Below are 23,766 nucleotides of genomic sequence, written 5' to 3'. Positions count from 1 at the left end.
TAAATGATGGAAATTAAATTAAATAAATATGATTCTACACAAATCGTTAAATCAATCAAACACAAAATTTGACCAAATATATTTGGCTTAAAATTCACCAGAATAGCGATAATCATTATATATAGTATAATGGGTAATTCCTGAACCGAATTCACTCATTTTCGGCACCAAAGCTATGCATTCTATTTGCTAAAATATCTTACACATTAATCGATACCGTATTGTTGCCGTATATTTAAAACCAACCGGAAGTTTGAAAACCCTAATATTTGGTATATTTGAGCTAGGGGAAGTTATGACCCGATTGAAACCCATTTTTGGCCGAGAGATTAGTTTTCAAATTCTATAAAATATCTGATATATTTTCCGTTATTTTCGGCAGAAAATTATCTTTAGGCGCTGAGGATCTTAGTTTCAGTATCTAAGTATCTAAGTTATAGTCCAATTTCGACAATTTTCCAATGAGCGAAGCCACGCTCCAGTAATGTTAATGAATCCGATTGGATTGTGTTATATGGGAAGTAGGCGTGGCTGCGAATCAAATTTCTTTCAAATTGGTCGAGTAGTTTCTGAGATATCGTTGTGAACAAAAATATTGTGCAACATGTTGCGAGAGTATAAAACTGCCGTTAGGAGCTTACAATGTGAGCAAGTGTGCTTGAAAGTCGAGCCGCTTAAGAATAAATTAATATGAGGTATGATGAATCATATGAACTTCATAAAAACTTTAATAGAATGGGCGGCATGACTTTAGTTACAACAAATGCCACTCATACTTGTTATGTATGTTTATACCATACACATAATGAGAGCATATATATACACTTTCATATGTTCACTATGTTTCAAACTCCAGTAAAGTGGCACACAGCAGGCAAGATGAAGTGTTTGTACTTAGTTTTGAATGAGACATGCCCGCACGGCTAATGTTGGAATATACAGTAGAAGAAGGAGAAGAATACAAATACTAATACTGAAGATATATATATTTTTACGTTTATCACAACTGTTGATGGATTATATGTCAGAGGCGTAGTCGCTGGCAACAACAACCCGCAGCATTTCACTAATTATACGTGTATTTGTAGTGGGTATATATGTATGAATTTTTCTTCTTTTCTTGCACTTGTGCTCAACACTCTTTGGCTTTATATATATGTACGTCATGTCCGCCAAGCCGTCTACTTGCTTTGCCCGCTTCGAAATAAGTATGTAATTAGTGCAAACTATTTTTTAACTTTATCCTTGCAGCTTTTGGGGTAGTTAGGTGTTGAGCTAGTGTAATTTTAATGCAATACTTACAATTCAATGTACGAGAATGCTCGTTCAAGTCGCTTAGCCACTTCTGTGTATTTATTAGCTCGCTGCTTTCGCTTGATTCCTACTTTACTTTGGCTGCAGCTGGAGGATAATTGAAAAATAAATATGAAAAAGTTTTTCAATTCTTTCTGAAATTCTTAAAAAAGGAAATTCGCTTTTCTTCTTCTTGACTGGCGTAGACACCGTTTACTCGGTTATAGCCGAGTCCACAACAGCGCGCCACGCATCTCTCCTTTTGGCAATTTGGGTCAATTGGTAATACCAAGTGAAGACAGGTCCATGTTCACCTGGTCTTTCCATCGGAGTGGAGGCCTCCCTCTTCCTCGGCTTCCACTAGTGGGTACTGCATCGAAAACTTTCAGAGCCTCGGCATTTTCGTCCATTCCAACAACAAGCCGCTGTCTTTTTATTCGCTGGACTATGTCTATGTCATCGAATAACACATCCTCGTTCAGCTCCAAACCCATTCGCTTCGCTTCCTTATCCAGTCTGGAAAAAGCAGAACTAACGGCGCGGGTGTTGTTTCCAATGATATCGATATCATCGGCGTACGCCAGTAGCTGTACACTCTTATAGAAGATTGTACCTTCTCTATTTAGCTCTGCGGCTCGTACTATTTTTTCAAGCATCAGGTTAAAGAAGTCACACGGTAGCGAGTCACCTTGTCTGAAACCATGTTTGGTATCGAATGGCTCGGAGAGGTCCTTCCCGATTCTGACGGAGCTTTTGGTGTTGCTCAACGTCAGCTTACACAGCCGTATTAGTTTTGCGGGGATACCAAATTCAGACATCGCGGCATAAAGGCAGCTCATTTTCGTGCTATCGAAAGCAGCTTTAAAATCGGCAAAGAGATGGTGTGTGTCGATCCTTTTTCACGGGTCTTTTCCAAGATTTGGCGCATGGTGAATATCTGGTCAATTGTTGATTTTCCAGGTCTAAAGCCACACTGATAAGGTCCAATCAGTTTGTTGACGGTGGGCTTTAGTTTAGTTTCGCTTTTATTAAATATTTTTAATCCATTGAAGTAAACTTAAATTTCCATTAAAAACTGGACTTTGCATGTCTTCACACTTAGCACACTTGCTTACAGTCTAAAATAGACCCGCCATACATTTATGTATGTATGTATGAAGGAAGGCAACCAGAGGTTCATGCATAGACTTAATTATGTAAAAGATTTGTATATATGTATATTTGTGGGTGTGTGTGTGTGTGTTTATTTGCTTTGCGGCAAAATTAATTAGCCATAAAACGACAAAATGAGCAGCCAAACAATAAACTATGCAAACAAAGTAGACAGAAATGTATAAACAGAACAAATGAATGAGTGATTGAAAGTATACAAACACTCAGCGCACACTTCCACACACACACACACTGAAATCTACAATGGGGTGCAACTAGAGTTGCCACAAAAGTTGTGCATTCATGAGTAACCAGAAGGGTTGGTGGGTTTTTGAGAAACGAAGCGGCGAAAAAGCATTTTGTATTGCTTTCTGTGCCTTTTGTGTGTATGTGTGTGTGTGTTGAATATTTGCTAAATTATAAATTAGCGTGAGCAAACAAATCAGCATCAAACAAAGGGGCACATTATACACTATAACTACTAGGCTGTAGCGAGTAAGGCAGCGTTGATTTAAAGAAGAAGAAGCAGCGTGCTATTAACTGAGTAAATATATACAAATAATTTTTAGAAGTTGTGTTTTCGTATGTTTTAGTAAAATGTCGGTTGAGTATTTTTGGTATTTTTTTATGCCGCTGTAGTAGAAAATGTTAGAAGTGGAAAAATATGACCAAAAATAATACACTAACGATGCCATAGCCTCCATAATCGTCGGACAGTTTATACTATTTCCAAAAATAAAGATTGTACGAGAAATCGCTGAAAGAGCCAAAGGCTATCTCGAAAAAAAAAACGAAAACGACAGTTGTTTTTTACATATAATAAATATTTCGCTGAAGGTCAAGTAGCTGACCCCTAAAAGCATCTTGTTATTGTTCTTTGTTAATAGAGAGATTGGGTAATATCAGTAAAGTCTTTTAAAACTATTGTTAGATACAAAATTTATGGGTGTTTCCAAGAATAAGAGTTAAAGAATACACAAAGAAAAGGTATTTTAAGATTACTACAATTTCTAAAACAATTAAGGTACTATTTGTTGTTGTTATTATACTCTGCAACTGAATAACCGACTACCTGTTGAGCGCGATAGTAAGTGCATCCATGTTACCTGTGAATTTCACTCTGAGCTTACTACGTTGCGTTCAACGAACGACTATAAAACCGGGTGCCTTCACAGCACTACTATATTCACAGTGCGCTTCTCATCCACAGGTGACAGACCTACGATAGAAAGTAAAGTGTAAAAAATATTGTGCGATATTAATAAAAAATCATGGAGATGCTAATGATGCTTTTCAAGGCTCAACTCCTAGGCGAAAATGAGTTGATGAACAATGCAAATAATGCAGAGGAAATAATGACAGTGGTGAACAGATGGTTGGTGGAATATAGACCGAACGAAGCATTTCAACAATTCAACCCGATAGTTCAAGAGGCGTTTAGCGTTAAATATATAATAGCACAGAGAATCTCCAAAATATGCGAGGAAAGAAAGCGTTTGTTGCAAATGATAGCTCGAAATCGTGCTGCGCCCGCGCCAGCCAATGTGGCATCGCCCAACTCAGCTCACCAATTGAGCGCTGATCCACGTAATCACTAAATTCGAAGCCATTTCATTCACGTCTTCGTCTGCGGCCACTCGCAGCTTACTTTGCATGCTTTTTCCGGAGGAGGTTCTAGCGACAAATACACTTAGTGGTAAGCCTTCGCCAGCATTTGTAGGACGTAAATGTCCACCTAAGGGTCAATTGGATCCGAAAAAGGTTGAGGATATCATACATTATGTAACATCGCGCACATCTTGCTCCGACAAGGAGGTACGCATGACAATCACCACTAAATGCGCCGATAGCACAAAGAAGTTTAGGCGTCTCAGTAGGACTTCAAGGCGCAATGAATGAGTCCGAAAATTAAGATAAAACGAGTTAATATTTTTAGAGAAAATTAGTTTATTATTGATTTTTAATTATTAATATGATTTTTGTATATTAGTATTGCATATAATTTTTATAATTTATGTGAAATCTTCCCACTATGTAATAATATTAAGCATTTGATTTTAGATTTAATACAAAAAAATATATAAAAATTTCGCGCTTCTGGAGCAAAAAAGAAAGAATTTTGTCATTTTATTTTAACAGGTTCGTGGTATTTTCAAAACAATTATATTCGATGCTGTACGTAACAGTGTTCTTTTCTCGTCATAGGTTTTCTAGAGCTATGTATTTCGACAGTGCGAGGTGTGTTCAATAAATAACGGGAATTTTATAATGTCCATATAACAAAAAGTCCATTTTTCAAATATTTAGATTTTTTGGTGTTATTCAGACGAATCTAGTTATCTGAGGGACTTAACTGTTTTGTTTTAGAAAATATGCAAAAAGTTTTTTTTAGAATTTTCATTCGAGTAATGAATACAATAGAATTATCATTATTGTATTTTTTCATTTTTATACCCTGAACAGACAGGGTATATTAAGTTTGTCACAATGTTTGTAACACCCAGAAGGAAGAGTCGGAGACCCTTTAAAATATATATATAAATGATCAGTAAGTTGAGCCATGTTGAGCCATGTCCGTCGGTCTGTCCGTCTGTATTCGTCTATATATATGTATACTAGTCCTACAGTTTTTAAGATATCGTTGAAATTTTGCAGATGTTATTTTCTCTTCAAGAAGTTGCTCATTTGTCGGAACTGCCGATATCGGACTACTATATCATATAGCTGCCATACAAACTGAACGATCGGAATCAAGGCCTTGTATGGAAAACTTCCGCATTTTACTACATATCTTCACGAAAGTTGGTGTGAGTTATTGTTCATAGAAATAATTTAATCTCCGAAAAAATTGTTCAGATCGGTTCACTATAGCATATAGCTGTCATACAAATCGAACGATCGGAATCAAGGGCTTGTATGGAAAACTTCCGCATTTTACTACATATCTTCACGAAATTTGGTGTGAGTTATTGTTGATAGAAATAATTTAATCTCCGAAAAAATTGTTCAGATCGGTTCACTATAGCATATAGCTGCCATACAAACTGAACGATCGGAATCAAGGGCTTGTATGGAAAATTTCCGCATTTTACTACATATCTTCACGAAAGTTGGTGTGAGTTATTGTTCACAGAAATAATTTAATCTCCGAAAAAATTGTTCAGGTCGGTTCACTATATCATATAGCTGCCATACAAACTGAACGATCGGAATCAAGGGCTTGTATGGAAAATTTCCGCATTTTACTACATATCTTCACGAAAGTTGGTGTGAGTTATTGTTCACAGAAATAATTTAATCTCCGAAAAAATTGTTCAGGTCGGTTCACTATATCATATAGCTGCCATACAAACTGAACGATCGGAATCAAGGGCTTGTATGGAAAACTTCCGCATTTTACTACATATCTTCACGAAAGTTTGTGTGAGTTATTGTTCATAGAAATAATTTAATCTCCGAAAAAAGTGTTCAGATCGGTTCACTATAGCATATAGCTGCCATACAAACTGAACGATCGGAATCAAGGGCTTGTATGGAAAACTTCCGCATTTTACTACATATCTTCACGAAAGTTGGTGTGAGTTATTGTTCATAGAAATAATTTAATCTCCGAAAAAATTGTTCAGATCGGTTCACTATAGCATATAGCTGCCATACAAACTGAACGATCGGAATCAAGGGCTTGTATGGCAAACTTCCGCATTTTACTACATATCTTCACGAAAGTTGGTGTGAGTTATTGTTCATAGAAATAATTTAATCTCCGAAAAAATTGTTCAGATCGGTTCACTATAGCATATAGCTGCCATACAAACTGAACGATCGGAATCAAGGGCTTGTATGGAAAACTTCCGCATTTTACTACATATCTTCACGAAATTTAGTGTGAGTTATTGTTCATAGAAATAATTTAATCTCCGAAAAAATTATATAGTTACTAAAAGAAATGCACCTGTGAAGGGTATATAGCTTCGGTACAGCCGAAGTTAACGTTTTTTCTTGTTTGTGCACTGCTTTCACAGCGCTTATGCCATTTAAATAATAAGCAAACAACGGTAATTAGATGCGATCACAGCGATTGAATTTCCATAATGTGTGAGTGCGTCTGTTCGTTTATATGCAAATATGACAGCGCAGCGCTAAAGGTTATGGATAAAGGTCATTATCAGCAACGGCACGGCAATGTGTTTAACAAGACAGAGCAGTAAAAAAAATGGCAAAGCAGCCGCGGCCAAGTGCCTTCACATAACTGACCATGCCACTCACACGCACCAACCACACTTACGCCCACACACACACACACGCTGGTCGCCATGCAGCAGAGCTTATGTAAAGCTTAAATTGATTGAAGCGCTTGTCGCTGCCAGCAAGCGTTCACTCTCTCCCCCCCGCTTTTTGCATATATTTGCATATTTTTAATGCACGACACTTTTGCACTTTTATTGTGTTTGCGAAGTCAAGCTCGTGTAAGCTGACACCAACGTCAATGCATGCATGCAAACAACGCACGCTCCGCACATACACACATCTACAAACACACACATGCATGCGCATGCAAAAGCTGTTTAGATGCAAAAAAGGAAAAAAGTGTTGGCAGTCATATGAGTCTTGGGTCCTGCAACGCTTTAAGATGAATATTCGCACGCTTGTAATTGCTTGCCACTGCGGCAAGGTGCGATTCGGGGTCTCCGGCGAGCGCAAACGTTGCAGCTACTATACAAATTTACACGCGTTTCCTTTCGCAATTGTTTGCTGCCCCGTTGCACTCATATACGCGAGGGAGGCAACTGCTGTTTGTGTGTGTGTTGGTGTGCACGGGTCGGTTCCGGTGTGTCGAATTTGCATAGTGCACTCAGGTGTAAAGTAGAAAATTGTGATAATTGAAAAGGTCACCCCATCACCAACACAATCAGCGTTGTGCAACACCTTTGTGGGTGTTTGTGGGTTGGTGTTGATGTGGGGGTGTGTGTATCGTGGGTTATGTTGGCTGCAGTTGCAGCTGTGGTATTAGGTATCCTAGGTGTGGCGTTTGACTCAACTTGATGCAGTCCCGTTGCAGATTATACGAAAATTCAACAGAGAAATTAAAAGGGAAATACCGTAATGCAGAAAGGAGCACGCAAATTGAAAGATTAAATTACTTTAAAGCGAAATGAGAACTAAATTATTGTGGGTTGCAAATGCTTGCATGTGCTCAAGCAAGCTGACAGCGTTTGTCATTTAGTGCAATTAGAGTGTTTTTGAGTAATTTGAAATTGAAGTTTGAGTAAGATTTGAAATAATACTGGATGGTTAGTTAAATTTTGATTGAATTCATAAAAAATATACACCTTAGAGCATAAAACCAAAATATATTGCAATTGGCTGCCTTTGCTTCACATATTTTTCTCAAAAAGACTTCGTAATAAACTTAGTATATAATTGATGATTTTTCTTTAATATTTTTCTACTGAAACCAACATCGCGTTCCATTTAAAAAGAATTCACATAATAAATATTTACTTTTACTAAATTACTGCGAAATATAATCGTGTCACTAATTGTTCATCATACGCCCTGTTGTGTCTCAACAATAACACAATAACATGTTGATTAATATGCCGTACGACCAGCCTTGTAACGCACTGTTATGAGCGCATTCAATATTATTAATGACAATTATTTTTTTTTTTTATTACATGCATTTAAGTTTTTTATTTATTAATAATTGTCTCTGCTGGCGCATCATCATCATTTAATTGCGAACAGTGACATAATGACACATTTATGATTTCGCTATTTTTATGTACTCAATAAATAAAGAGAAATGTTATAAGCGCGCCTGTGGTACCAAAGAAAATTATTGCAATTGATGAGTCGCATGCCATTTGCACCAGAGTTACGGTGCATATGACTGGCATTAAAGCAAATAACGGTAGCTGAAATTTTTTTCGAACGATGTTTTGTTGGAATTATTAATTTTCTACGAAATTATTTTTATATTTTTTATTAAAGTAAATTTTTTCACTAACAGAACTTGTATTGTTGGCAACCCTATTATTATTATTATTTTTATTTTTAACTAAACATGTTTTCAACACTTTCGGCAGTATACTCATCCAAACATGAATATTTTCCACTTTTTCGAGCATTTTATTAACTATCTGTAGCCTTTATGTAATACTACTTTCAGTATATTCTGCTAACTGATAATTTTTTGAGGAGTTATATTGGTTGTAAAATAATTTCAAAAAAATTTAAAGAAGTCAATATTGAAATATTTCTATAAAAATTGCAAAATTTGCGAACCAATAACTTTCACGTGAAATAAAAAAAAAAATTCCTTTATACTCATATACCTTCATATGCGCACATTTGTTTGAGTTATCGATACACGTTACTCATACGCCATGGCGGCGTACGCGTTTATGCTTCGCTGAATTTCGGCAGTCACTGGCAGTATTTGATTTGCATACGCATATATATACGCTTCCATTTATGCATGTGACGCCGCTGTATAACATATGTACATGTCCACATATATACATATGTGTGTGTGTTATTTGTTGGCTGGAAAACACACCCACAACAAATACACCTCACAGTCAGCCATGCGCGATTGTCGTATTGATTTGAATATGCCGCCAGAAAATGTGTAACTCCCTTGCAATATGGGCTGCCCAATTTCAAATCAACAAGTTCGCTAGAAAGCTCTGCACATGCCAATTGCTTTCATGTGTATGTGTGTAAGTATGTATGTACATGTATGTTTGTGTGTTTGTATATTAACGCACGGGTGGTTGTCTGGAAATCAAGATGCCGCATGTTATTGAAAACAATCCAAAAATAAATTTCATATTAAAAAACACTGCAAGTGGGTGGAAGAAATCTCTGAATGAGCATTGATTTAAATTTGATGATGAAGAAATTGTTTGACACCGATTTGTTGCATTTATATTAAATTTGTAGATTTGAAATGTTGCAATGAAGACCTTATTATAATATATATAAGCGTAACTTGAGTTTAATAATAATAAAGTAACACTAAAATTATATTAAATTTTTCTCCAGAGATCACCATTTTTTTCTTACAAATTATTCATTGGCTTAACTGTAAATTACATACCCTAATGTATTATATTCGCTGTTAAGCTGCATTTGGCAGCACCTACTACAACCAAATGCAATATCTGATTAGCTTCGCCTAAACTCATCATGGCGTCACATGTCATGTTATTAATGTTACACGGCAAACTTATCTCGTATGCACGAAGTCAATCAAGCGACTTGCTCATTATGGCACATATGCTTCAGGTGTGTGTAAGCTTATCAGCAAAATTACAGTTATAGCAATGGCGCAAATGTATATCAAGCTATATGCAAGTAAACATCTATCTACAATGTGTTAGAATATTAGCAGTTAAATATATAACAGAAAAAATATACAGATTGATCTTACAGCTGCCGAGTGGATTGAATGCGATGAGATGTGGATCTGAATTAAAGAAATAAGTTTCTATAATTGTACTAAACATATTTCTAATATTGATCACTTCGCCTTTGGAATAGTTCTTATTCGATAAAATGAATTTATGCCAGCTCTTCTTCCAGTCATAGCAACACTTCTCAAATTTGGCTCTCTCAACGATTTCTTGTATGCTTGTACAACGACGGCCCTTTAATGTTCTCTTTGTTTTTGGAAACAGCAAAAAAGTCACAAGAAGCCATGTCTGGCGTATATGGAGGCAGAGGATCGTTGCGTTCGACCAAGAATTCACGAATAACTTGCAAAATATGTACTTTCGCCAAGTTCATAAAAACGTGCAACCAGCGACAGATGATCGTATTTCATCTGAATAATAAAAATTTAAAAAATTAGACAGATGGACAAATTGGACAATTTGCAATTTCAAATTCCCGTTATTTTTTGAACACACCTCGTACTGTAGACACAGTTGTAGAAGATCTATGACGAGAGAAGTACACTGCTATTTACAGCACAGAATATAAATGTTTTCAATAGACCTCGAAACTGTAAAAATTAAAATGACGCAAATATTATTTTTGCTCGAGAAGAGCGCTTATTTTATTTTTTTGTATTAAATCTAAAATTTTTTTTTGCTCCAGAAGAGCGCATATTTTATGTTTTTTTTGTGTTAAATCTATACTTTTTTTTTGCTCCAGGAGAGCGCATATTTTATGTTTTTTTTGTGTTAAATCTAAACTTCAAATGCTAAATATTTTTACATAGAGGAAAAATTTTACATAAATTAAAAAATTATTCAAAATACTAATAGAACCACATACATGCTATAGAAAATCATATTTACATCTATATAATAAAATAAATCTCATAACTTATGTTCTCTAAAAATATTCAGTTCGTTCATCTTAATTTTTGAGCTCAATCACTGCGCCTTGGAGTCCTACCGAGGCGTCTAAACTTCTTTGTGCTATCGGCGCATTTAGTGGTGATGGTCATGCGTACCTCCTTGTCGGAACAAGATGTGCGAGACATCACACAATGCATGATATCCTCAACCTTTTTCGGATCCAATTGACCCTTTTGCGGGCGTACACGATCGTTTCCCAAAAATGCTGGCGAAGGCTTACCACTAAGTGTATGTGTGGCTAGTACTTCCTCCGGAAAAAGCATGCAAAGTAAGCTGCGAGTGGCAGCAGACGAAGACGTGAATGAGATGGCATTGAATTTTTCGGTGGGCACTCTTGTGCCATTCGGACCAATCACTGTGCAGTGGACAGCGTTCTCATCACTGGGCGGTGATGGCATTGGCATAGGCGTCGAAGATGCCATGGGTGGCGAGAGAGCCGGTATTGTTGTGCTCATACTGACAGCATCATCACTCTCCGCACTGTCCGTGCTGACAGTATTGGTTTCAGCACTTGTAGCAACCGTTTCGTATGCAGCAACAGATTCAGCGACATTCGAGCTATTGGTTGATTGAGTTTCTTCTGTGCCATTTGGCACATTTCTGTTGTTATCGCTGTCAACAATATTGTTGTTGGTATTTTCAGTTGAAGTTGTGACAGAAGATCCACTACTGGAAGTTTCTTCTGTGCCATTTGGCACATTTCTGTTGTTATCGCTGTCAACAATATTGTTGTTGGTATTTTCAGTTGAAGTTGTGACAGAAGATCCACTACTGGAAGTTTCTTCTGTGCCATTTGGCACATTTCTGTTGTTATCGCTGTCAACAATATTGTTGTTGGTATTTTCAGTTGAAGTTGTGACAGAAGATCCACTACTGGAAGTTTCTTCTGTGCCATTTGGCACATTTCTGTTGTTATCGCTGTCAACAATATTGTTGTTGGTATTTTCAGTTGAAGTTGTGACAGAAGATCCACTACTGGAAGTTTCTTCTGTGCCATTTGGCACATTTCTGTTGTTATCGCTGTCAACAATATCGTTGTTGGTATTTTCAGTTGAAGTTGTGACAGAAGATTCACTACTGGAAGCTGCATGATCTTCGCATTGTATATTTGTTGATGTTGATGTTCCATTTAGGTTAGCTTGTCTATTCAATTCTCTCAGCACACGTTTACGTGGATCAGCGGAATAAACATTTTCATAATTGCGTGAAAAGCGAGCGGAACGGCTTGTACTTGGTTCATCGTCATTCAATTGGTTAGCTGGATTCGGTGATGCCACAGTGGCTGGTGCGAGATTCGCCGATGTAGTAGAGGCGCTACCGCTGTTGTCAGTGGTTTGGCTACTTGTTGAAGAAGCTGCACGATTTCGTTCTATTATTTGCAACAAACGCTTTATTTCCTCACATAATAAAGACATTCTCTGCGCTATCAAATATTTAGTTTCAATCGACTTCTGAGTTACCAGATGGAGTTTTTTAAACTCTTCGCTCGTTATATTGCTATACTCCTCCAACCATCTGTTCATCAATGGTAATATTTCCGGTGGATTCCTTACATTGCACATCATCTCATTTTCGACTAGCACTTGAGCCTGAGAGAGAATCGGTAGCATCTCCATACTTTTTGTTAATATTTCACACAATATTTTTCACACTTTACTTTCTATCGTAGGTCTGTCACCTGTGGAAGTGAAGTTCACTATGAGTTTAGCTCGGTGAATGCGCCAGGTTTTATAGTCGATCGTTGAACGTGGTAAGCTCAGAGTGAAATTCACAGGTAGCGTTGATGCACTTACCATCGCGCTCTTCAGGTAGTCGGTTATTCAAGTGAAGCATGTAAAAACAACAACAAATAGTGCCTTAATTGTTTTAGATTCAACAATCTCAAAAAATCTTTTCTTTGTTCATCCTTTAACTCTTATTCTTGGACACACCCATGCTTTTTGTACTTAAATAGTTTTAAAAAACCCAATCTCTCTACTAACAAAGAACAATAAACAGACGCTGTAAGGGTTCGGCAACAAATTGACCTTGTGCGAAATACAATTAAGCAAACACACCTACACATATTTTTTCCGGCTATAAACGAACCGAATGTTACATATAGAATGCGAACAGTCTTTTAATTCGCAAGATTACGCATTCATAGAACTCCTTAAACGTAACATAACACTGGTTCAATAGCTTTTGGTCTGAACAACGTTTGTGACGTGTTTCGGTTAGAGCTCAATCTAACGCCATTCTAAGGAATTCAGCAGGAATATATTACAAAATAGCCATATTTTTCCAAAAAGACCCAAAAAATAATTCCATTGGCATTTGACAAAAATTCCAAGAGAACAATCGCCCGGCGTTTGGTATGATCTGGCTTGCTTGGCAGAGAAGCATGCAAGAAACCCCTTCAAAGCATGGTGGTCGATGTGTGGGGATGTTTTTGCTGGTATAGCAGAAGATGGAATGATGAGCTGTATGTGTCCAGTGACACATGGCTAGGTTATATTGTTAATAGGTTAGGTGCTAGGTTAATGGACGAAAGTGCTCCAGCTCTGAAAGTCTGCAGAACCCGCTGGCGGAATCCGGATTTGAACTCCACTCTGCTGATCACTTTGATATATATAACCCTATATCTAACTCGTTTAGTTTTGGGTGTTACAAACAACCGTTATGTGAACAATTCTACTCTCTTAGCAACTTTCTTGCGAGGGTAAAAAAACACACTATATACATTTTTGTGGAACTGTTTACAATATAATTCTCCAGAATTCATATTAAGACTACTTATTCATCTTATATAATTAAATAACCGTACAAAAATATTACAGATAGGTGGCGCTGATGTCAAAATACTTCTTTAACCACTATTTATTATCCAATTCACTACAAATTATTTAAAGGAACTAAAATTTTCTTCCCTTTATTATTAACCCAAACGATTACCCTCCTTCCGCCCAACCGACGCGTGGGGCGCAGTCCGCATACGAGCGGAATTTGCTGAGTCTAGAAAGGCAAGAGATTTTTAAGCGTTCGGCTCTCAAACTGCTCAGCTACAGAAAGAAACATTTCAACAGCTGAGATTTAAAAATTTATAAAAACAAAAAGTTAAAAATTTCTGAATATTATTTATTAAGAGAAGACAAAATAGTTTTTTTGATGCTAAATATTGAGTCAGATGGATCAAATGTGCTGGAATGCGAATTAAAATCATGACATATTCGGCAGAATGGTTCATTTAACTCAAAATTTGTTCTAGAAGATTTTAGAAATAATGGTCTAAACTGCCTGGATGAACGCAATGGGACATTAAACTTAATATCAGACAAAAGGAATGAACTACAAACTAAACCATTCAGAAGTTTTACTAGAAAAATTATACCTAGCATTTCTCTGCGACTAGTGAGTGTGGGAAGATTTATAAGTTTTAAACGACTAGTATACGGGGGAAGATTCAATCTTGAATCCCAATGTAAGTGGCCTAAAGCAAAAAGTAAAAATTGTTTTTGAACGGACTCAAGCTTATCAGAATGGGATTGATAGCTAGGATTCCATACCACAGAACCATACTCCAATATAGGCCTTACCAATGTTGTAAAAAGAATTTTAGTAATATACGGATCACTAAATTCTTTAGACCAACGTTTAACAAAGCTAAGAGCACCTTTAGCTTTTAAGACAATTGAATTTACATGAGAATTAAAATTTAGTTTAGGGTCCATATTAACTCCTAAATCAACAAAGCTAAAAACTTGCTCTAAACTGAAGTTATTTATTACATAGGGGGAAAGATCAACAGTTCTACGGGAAAAGCACATCGTTTTACATTTTTTAAGATTCAGTGGCATATCATTTTTGTGACACCAAGAAACTAAATTATTTAAATCCGATTGCAACTCAGTCCTTTCGTTATGAGAAGTATATGATTTAAAAAGTTTTACATCATCCGCATATAATAAAATTTCTGAAAACTTAATTACTGAAGGTATATCATTGATGAACAACAAGAACAGAATCGGGCCGAGATGACTACCCTGTGGAACCCCTGAAGTGACACTAATTGAATCGGATAATGTATTATTAAATAAAACTTGTTGTTTTCTGTTAGTAAGATATGAGGATACCCATTCAAGAAGTCTTGGTTGAAAACCAAGAAGATTCAGTTTTTGCAAAAGAATTGAGTGGTTTACTCTATCGAATGCTTTACTAAAGTCTGTATATATAACATCAGTATTCTTATTATCCCTAAAACCCATTGACACATGGTTTACAAATTCAAGCAAGTTAGTTACTGTAGATTTCCCTTTACAAAATCCATGCTGAGAGAATGAAATTAAAGGAGAGATTAAGAAAGTTATTTGGTCAGTGACAATAGCTTCAAAAAGTTTGGGTATAGCTGACATTTTAGCTATCCCCCTATAGTTCTCAACAGATGATCTAACTCCACTTTTATGCAAAGGTAATATAAAAGAGTTTTTCCACATTGACGGAAAAATACCTTGTTTAAGAGATAGGTTAAAAAGCTTAGTTAAGGGCAGATAGATATATTTTGCGCAATTTTTAAGAAAGCTTGAGGGAATCATATCAGGGCCATATTTAAACGAATCTTTTAACGTAACTAAATAATTTAAGACATCTGTTTCAGAAATAATTGGTGTATTAATTACAGTACTCGGACATAACACTTGATGATATGGCACATTCATAGGGTAGTTTGAACAATAATTGGATTTGAAGAATTCTGCAAACATATTAGAAATAATATAATTGTCACATGACATTGTTGATTTATATTTCATCGCGGACGGAAAATTTGAAATCCTGCGTTTGGAGTTAACGAAACCATAAAACAGTTTCGGATTACGAATAATATTATTTTTTACTTTGATTATGAAGTTTTTATAACATTTTTTGTTAAGTTCCTCAAACTGACGACGCAATTTAGAATATTTTAAATAGTCAACAAGAGCTCCAGTTCTTTTATAAAGTTTAAAAGCTCGAGCTTTTTTATTTTTTAATTTACATAGCTCATTCGAAGCTATTTACATTTCTTAGTTTTCTCGCATTTATATACAAGCTTTGATAGCTTTAAACTAGTATATAGCTGATCTTCTTCTACTTACCAACATAACTGTAAATATTTAAAACGCATTTTCCATACATTTCATTGCTATAAATATGTATTTAGAATTTTATTTATTTTTCATTTTTTCTACAATTTGCTTTCTGCATTTTCTGCTTTGAAATGCCTTATCACTGGTAGCGTACTGCGCACTCACATTCCCCACCGCCGCCATTTCTTTCTGCACATCAGTTCTGCATTTCACTTCAGTTGGCTTTCATTTCATTATTTATATTAAAATATTTAATCAATCTGCTTTATGTCTATTGTATGGCATAATGCTATATCTTCAAAGTAAGCAGTCATTATTCCAATTCGGTAATCTGCTCGTTCACTTCAACATTTCTGCGTTTCTGCGAGCGGTGTGCTTGCTTTTTGCTTTCCCCATTCCGCACTGTCTGTTTGTTGTTGTTTCTTTTGTTATGCCATATTTGTGTATTAATATAAAAGCACTTACATATGTATGGACGTAATCAAAAAGAATTTATTTTCCAATCTTCTTCACACACAAACACACACATGTATGTATGTATGTATGTATGTGTATGTCAGCCGCGTAAGCAACGAAATCTTCTTCACCGCGTTTTGGTGTGTCTTTTTGTTGCTTCCGTGCTGAGCTTTGCTTTTGATATTCATAATCTCATTTATTATTAAGTAATAATGGTGTGCTGCATACACATATACACGCACACATACATATCTGAAGTAGAACGCTCACACACACACACACATCTACACATGCGTCTCTATTTGTAACGGAGTAAAGCAACATTCTTATAAATTCAATTGCGCTGCTTTACGCTGTTCTGTTGCGCTTCCTTTTCATCGCTCGCAAATTTCGCTGCTAGCTGGCAAACCCCCCGTTCGGCTCCAAGCTCCTTCTTTGCTCTCATCTTGCATTGACATTTTATTCGTATTTGTGTTTGTGTTGTGCCGTTATCGTTGCGCTCTTTGCGTTGCTATTTTAAAATTATTATGCCATTGTCTTCGCAGCCATGCCATTGTGTTGTTGCCTTTGTTGCTTTCTGCATGCACATACATAAATGTCAATGTGTACCGTTATTGTATTATTATTGTGTGTAAATATATATTCGTCCGACATTTTTCTCTGTTTGCTGGCGGTTTCGTCGGGCTTATTCGTTCACATTGCGGCGCTGATACCCGCCTGCCATGTCTGCATATCCTCTTTGACGGTTCTGCCTGTCACTGGCTGCTGGCTGCCATTGTTGCATTCTGTTGCGTGTTTTATAAAACATATTCTTGTTTTTTTTTTACTGTTTTTGGAGTTGGCATGTTTGTCCGTATTCATATTTTTTTGCAACACACTTTACTCATCTTAATTTTGCCATTTTATTATGACATAAATCAAGTATTTAATTTTGTTATTCAGTTTTTAAAGTGTACGTGAGTGAGCTTATCTTCGCTGATATCTTCTTTTTGCGAAAATTCGAATTTTTTCTGATTTTTTTGCGGTACATTGCAATCTTGTTTGTAGTTTTAAGGTATTTTATTGTGTTGTGCTATGACAGCGAGTATTTTTCTTTGACAGTTTATATAGGAGAATAAAAAAAAATATTTTTATTTTATATTGTATGTATTTCCGGTGACATTAAAACAACAATTCTTTCTAAATAAAATAATGTTTCTCAGTATCCGAAGAACTAATCCTCTCGCAAGAGGTGACTTATAACTTTTTGAGACACCCTGTATTCCAACAAATGTAGATTTTTCAAAATGTCCAAAACTAAAAGTTCTAGATTTTTCAATACAAAATTTGTATATACATACAATAGTAATATAATCTGGAGTAGTTCAAGAATTGTGTTATCAGATTTTTAATCCCAATTTTCTGAACCCTGAAATATATAGGTGAATTTTCGGGGTTCTTCGAAGTTTCATTTACACTTCATCAATCATGCATTGTACATTTCCACATCAAATGTTTTTTTTCTGCCGTTAAATTTCCACGACCTTTAAATAGACCTTCATAGTAGTGTTGAGATTCACACATGTTACCAAAGCTGTTTGGAGGAAAGCAAAGAGAAATCTTCCAAGCACTTTCTCCTACATTTTCTAGCATTCGCCAGACTAAGATAAAATACCTCAGTAGTCACACCTTCGGCGAATCAACTATGCGACTAAGAACTATGCAATAGAGTCGAAGTGCTTTGTCAAATCGTGAGGGTCTTTTGATTCGTTAATAGTATTTGAGTGCCACAAAGGACTGCAGCCGTGGATATCTACCACTTGATCTAACCTAACCTAACCTAACCAGCTAAACTATTGGTTATGTATTGTGATTGAATAAGTAGACTACTACTGATCCTCTGATAAAAATGAACCTTGAAATCACAATATCGACATAGAAGAAGTTATTTTATCCCTCCCAAGTTTAGAGACATTTTATGCAGCATTTTATGGCGTCTCTAACCTCAAACAGCACAAGGAAGGGAAGGGAAGAAAACAAACTCAAAATTTTCGGTAAAACGCTTTCTATTCCGAAGTCTGTCGAAACTTAAGAGACCTTACAATTTTTGGTGCTTGTTCACAATCATCTTTCATAATTTATGAAACAATTCTAGTTAAGTAATTTTGAATATATATTTTTCTTTATGATTTCAGTAAAGAGTAAAATATTCTTTAGAATTATGCTTAGTTAAAACTTATAAAATGCGAAACGAACAAGCAACTACCATATATCAAATAGAAAGGGATTAGATCAGTTGAAAGAGGCATTCGAATATTCTCTTATATTGAATTCGACTACATAACTTTATTGTTGTTTTCACGTACATTTTTTCAAAATATCGAGTTAAAGATAACAAATTTAGAATTTTCCTATGCGTTTAGAACGTTTCCTATGCGCTGAAAGGTATGCAATATTTTTAGGTCAAAAATCTATAATGCAACCTTAAAGTCAACTGAAAAGGATATTTTATATGAATATATCTATATAAAAGCACACTCTCACACAAGCCTTGCGCTTCCTACTTTTTTGTTTCTATTTCCATACAAACTTTAAGTGCTTTGCAAAAAATGTTAGCTTACATTTTGGGTGCTCCTGCGGTTTGCTTTATGGTTTAATTTCATTTGGCGACAATAAATGAGACAAACGGAATTTTAATATAAAAAAATATATACTATATACTTAAGGACTAAAATTCAAACACCACACATTATATATAAATATGTGCATATCCAAAAAGTGTGGTCACAACAGTTTTGATATAACTTAAAGTATGTATAGACGCTTGGTGGTGGGTGGGCGTGCTTTAAGTTAAACCCTTTTGCGCCAAACCGCGGCATGCACCACACGCAACGACAACAAAAACCGCTAGCTCATACTCAAAAACTGCACGAAAACTCCGAAATCGCGCGGTAACTCCGCGTTACGTAATTGTGTAACCGCGGTATATGTCAAGACCCCCGCGGCGGGAAGTACGCGTGGTTGTTAGTTACATTTATGGAATGCCATGTCAGCCCAGCTGCGCCACGCCGCACAAACCACACGGACGAATGGCTGGCCAACTGAGCGCCGAGCGGATGACTGCACGAAATCGGAGTTGGGAATATGAATAAACACAAAAAAAGGCCGAAAAGTAGTAGAAACGGAGCATGGGAATGTGCATGCTGACGGAACTAACAATGGACTTTCACCTAAATGCCTAAATATTACGCCGCTGTGACATACATACATACATATTCGTATGGCGCGCTTTAAGTGCGGTATCTAACTCCCGTTGGTTTTGCGCTCCAACCGAGTGTGGGTTAACGGACGCCGCTGTGAGAAAGGGTGAGAGTGAAAAATATATTTTATAAAATACCGTCTTCCTCTGATGAAAAATGTCACAAAAGGGGCGCATAAATATAATAAATGTGTGTGTTGTTGTTATTTGGGTGTATGCGAAAAGGGCACTGACTGCCGCAGGCCTTACGGCCCACACACCCACCTACACATACATACTCGTACATATGCACCCAAGCGCCCACACACTTTGTTTTGTGATTTCGGTTTATGAATTATGAGCGCATAAGTGCTTAGGGACTGTCGGGCAGCCGCCATGCATGAGTTTGTGCAGTCGTCAGTCGTCTGAAACGCGCCAAATTAAGATTTTCGAGATTTTTTGCGCCCAGCCGTTGGGTATTAGCAACTGGCGCTTAATAAACGACGCAGTTCACTGTGGCAAGCTGACACACATTACTCCCAACAACAACTCACACACATACATACATATATTTACCAAAAAATTACCGCTATATTTATGCCAGTTGTTGTTGTTGGCATGCTGTGTAGGCGTTTGCTCCGTTTCTTTTAATTTTCCACAAGCGAAGGGTTTCGCTTTTGAAAATTGTGTCAAACAACGTCAGGTGGCCGCTGGCAAATCGTTTGGTTGGGAACTTCAAAGGTCAGCTGGCGACCCTCATTATCGTTTATTTTCACATATATATATATGTGTACTCTGTGGAGAGAGTCGGTGGAGAATAATGAATTAGCAAAAGTTAACATTTGTATGTTTGTATGTATGTATGTGGTACAAGAATTAAAGTTGTGAAAAATATTTGAGCAAAAGAAGCAGAAGGTTCAGTGGAAGTGTTTAAAATATTTATTGACAAACTCTTGTATATTCGGCATATGATTAACTCGAGGATCGCAGAATAGATTTACGGAGACTAACTATATATAGATCGATTTCTATAATTTTTGGAAAGATTTCGTTTCCCCGCTCCCAAATCGGTTATTTGTATACATCTCGCAAACCAATGAAGCTATATAAACCAAACTTTCTGCAGTCGATTCTCTTACGTACCTCACCACACACCATAAAAATAGTCGGAATCGGATTATAACCACGCCCACCTCCCATACAAAGGTTAGGTTGAAAATTACTAAAAGTGGGTTAACTCACTAACGAAAAACGTTAGAAACACTAAATTTCACATAAGATATGGCAGATAGAAGCTGCACTCAGATTTTTTTACAAAATGGAAAATGGGCTTGGCGTCGCCCAATTAATGGTCAAAACCCATATCTCAGGAACAACTCGACCGATTTCAATGAAACTTTGTTTGCAATAGTTTCCTTACCTCCCAATAATATGTTGTGAAAATTGGCCAAATCGCTTCACAACCACGCCTACTTCCTATATACCAGAACTTTGAAGACAATCTGAATCGTTTGCATTGCAATATATAAAGTAAGCACTAGTGAAGATATCGGTGCAGAACTTTGCATAAATACTACGTTTGTAGTGTGACAGCCCCATTCTAAAAATCGTCAAAATCGGACCATAGGTTTTCAAGACCCCATATATCGAACACGAGGGCCTCGGTGCTTCTAACCTAATATTAGGGTTTCCAACTTTCAATGGACTTTATACAATTTATTTGACGAATATGTGGGTCAAATTGTGTATTATATAATATAAATAAAGTTAAATAAGTAAATTGCGAGAGTAAAAAATGTTCGGTTACACCCGAACTTAGCCCCTCCATGCTTGTTTCAATTAAGAAATTGTATACGGAAGTGGGTGCTGCCGCGCCCATTCCCAAATTTTTTAACTAATCAATACATCGATCTATTTAATCTATTTAGTCTCTTCCAAATTCTACATATCTACGCTATTTTTTGTAGACCAATACCGTTATTTGGTAAATGGGTGTGGTTATTACCCGTTATCACACTCAGTTTGTGATGGTTAAATCTAATTTTCTGAATAAACACATTTGTGATCTCATGAAAAGAGTTTACTAGAAAAACTATATATCTTGGAACCAGCATAAATACCACCAACAATGTAAGCTTGGAGATTAAGCGCAGAATAACATTTGCTAGCAAGTGCTACTTTGGGATCGGCATGGATCATGACGAACCGAGATGAGAAGCTACTTGGAACATTCGAGAGAAATCTTCTCCACAAGAGCTTTGGAGTTTTTCGAGTAAGTGTTGAGTAATGAAGACAAGGATGTAGTTAAGTGCTTAAAAAATCAAAGTGCACTGATAGTGTTATACAAAGAAGACGATACTCCAGCGACAAGCTCTTTGGATTCGAGACTAATGCGAAGACAACGGAAGCAAGGGCGCCCAAGCATCCAATGGAAAGACAAAGTGCATAGGTACCTATAAACTGGCATGACTACGTAAAGGAAAGAGGCAACTGGTGAGGCTTGGTGTTCTGGGCCCAGACCGACACACGGTTGAAGACGAAGAAAAAGTATAATTCTAAAAAGTAAATTCTAATATGCGATCGCTTTATACATATTTCACAGCAGAAATTTTGGATTTGACCGCCAAACTCACACTTTCAGATTCCGTTTATGCACCACTTGGCAACACCTCATAATGGTACCAATGGCAGCAATTGGAAAAACAGGAAGCGGCGACGTCGTCGTCAAGATTTATTTTTATAACCCGAATGCCGGCGTACGATAGATGCATGTGACGATGACTTTCGACGAAAATGAATGGCCGAACGAGCTTGACAAAGTGACGATGCTGCTGATTTTGGCGTGAATTGCGGCCTCTAGTGAACGTAATGATGTGCCGTTGCGTTGTCGCAAAGGTGACTTTGAGTTGAGGCGCATGGCGTTCGGTTGCCAAAGTAACGGTTAACATAATAACAGTTACGTGAAGCTACACTCGCTGTAGATGGCCGTAAATGTATGCATATAGGTTTGGGGAGCAACACTTTGTGCCACTCAATGAGTGTGTCGTACACTTACTGTTATGTATGTAAGTACGCCTCGCGCGCACGCCACACAAACGTTGGGATGGGACGCGATAAATTCCACTTGCCACTTGCGCTCGGTTGAATGCATAGCTGATGAGGAGCAGCCGACTACGATATGGTTAATGATTTCGGCGTTGTTGCTGTTATTGTTCTCCCAGCTATCAATATCATGTGCATATACACATACTCCACGGTGTTAGTATGTAAGCAATTATTGTTCTCGTTGTTGCTGTGGAGGATTTTGGTGGTGTCGCCGCCACGGTTACCTACAACGCGCCTGCCGAGCATACCCGAGAGATTTTGGCACATGTTCTGCCGAAAATTAAACAAGTGCCACTTCCAACTCTCTGCACACACCAGCAGCAGCGAAACGCTTTGACGCACTCTGAGGCGTGGCTGTTGTGTAAAAGAAAAACCAATGCGAAATATGCGTTGCTTAATCAACTTTGAAAACGATTGTGTGAGAAATTGTAGTGGTACAGTGTTGTTTGTAACTTTGCGAGTGTTGGTGAATCGAACACACAAATCGCTTAAATAACAAGACTTGCATATTGAATTATATTGTAGGTGTTTTATCAGATTTTTAAGCATTTTAATTTAGTATCCATATACTCTTCGATTGTATCGATTTCAACTTGGTCGGGTGTTTCCCAATTCAAAAGTTTTCGAGAGAAAATTAGAAATAGACTTTTTAGGGACTAAAAAATTTAAAAAATATTTATATTATTTAATTTCCGACAGAAATATTACTATAACATGTTAGTTTCGGGCTCATAAATTTTATTGCATTAAACATTATAACAGGTGGTAATACTCCTCAAAATTGGGTTATCTTTTGTCTTAATCTCCTCAGTTTAACATATGCTTAAAATTTAATATTTTTTGTCTTATCAACTTTAAATTTTGGTAATTTACTACAACCCTAAAATAATTAGAAGAACAGGTGGCAACCTCTCCAAAATATTACCTTCTGTAAATTGTCTGAAATTTCTCTAGACCGATAACCATATTCAAATAATTTGCTTATATTTGCAAATTTTGTTGAACTAGAATTTTTGAACAGCTGGTAACTCTCTTAAAAATATGTTCCACATGTTAACTTTAAAAATAT

The 23,766-nt window shown here is 36.6% G+C and overlaps 1 protein-coding gene across 1 annotated transcript in view; it reads right to left on the bottom strand.

Annotated features, from left to right (window-relative positions):
* Window positions 1–10,819: 10,819 nt before the first annotated feature.
* The window catches only part of LOC105212114 (early boundary activity protein 2-like), a 124,765-nt gene continuing 111,818 nt past the window's right edge, over window positions 10,820–23,766 (bottom strand). The window contains exon 3 of the mRNA XM_054233654.1: window positions 10,820–11,950. Coding sequence (XP_054089629.1) covers window positions 10,829–11,950 — 1,122 coding nt within the window. The 3' untranslated portion in view covers window positions 10,820–10,828. The remainder of the gene's footprint in view (window positions 11,951–23,766) is intronic.

This window comes from Zeugodacus cucurbitae, chromosome 6 (genome assembly GCF_028554725.1).
Source record: "Zeugodacus cucurbitae isolate PBARC_wt_2022May chromosome 6, idZeuCucr1.2, whole genome shotgun sequence".
NCBI classification, from domain to species: domain Eukaryota; kingdom Metazoa; phylum Arthropoda; class Insecta; order Diptera; family Tephritidae; genus Zeugodacus; species Zeugodacus cucurbitae.
Note: the sequence above shows the minus strand (reverse complement) of the source record. Positions and strands in the feature narration are given on the sequence as shown.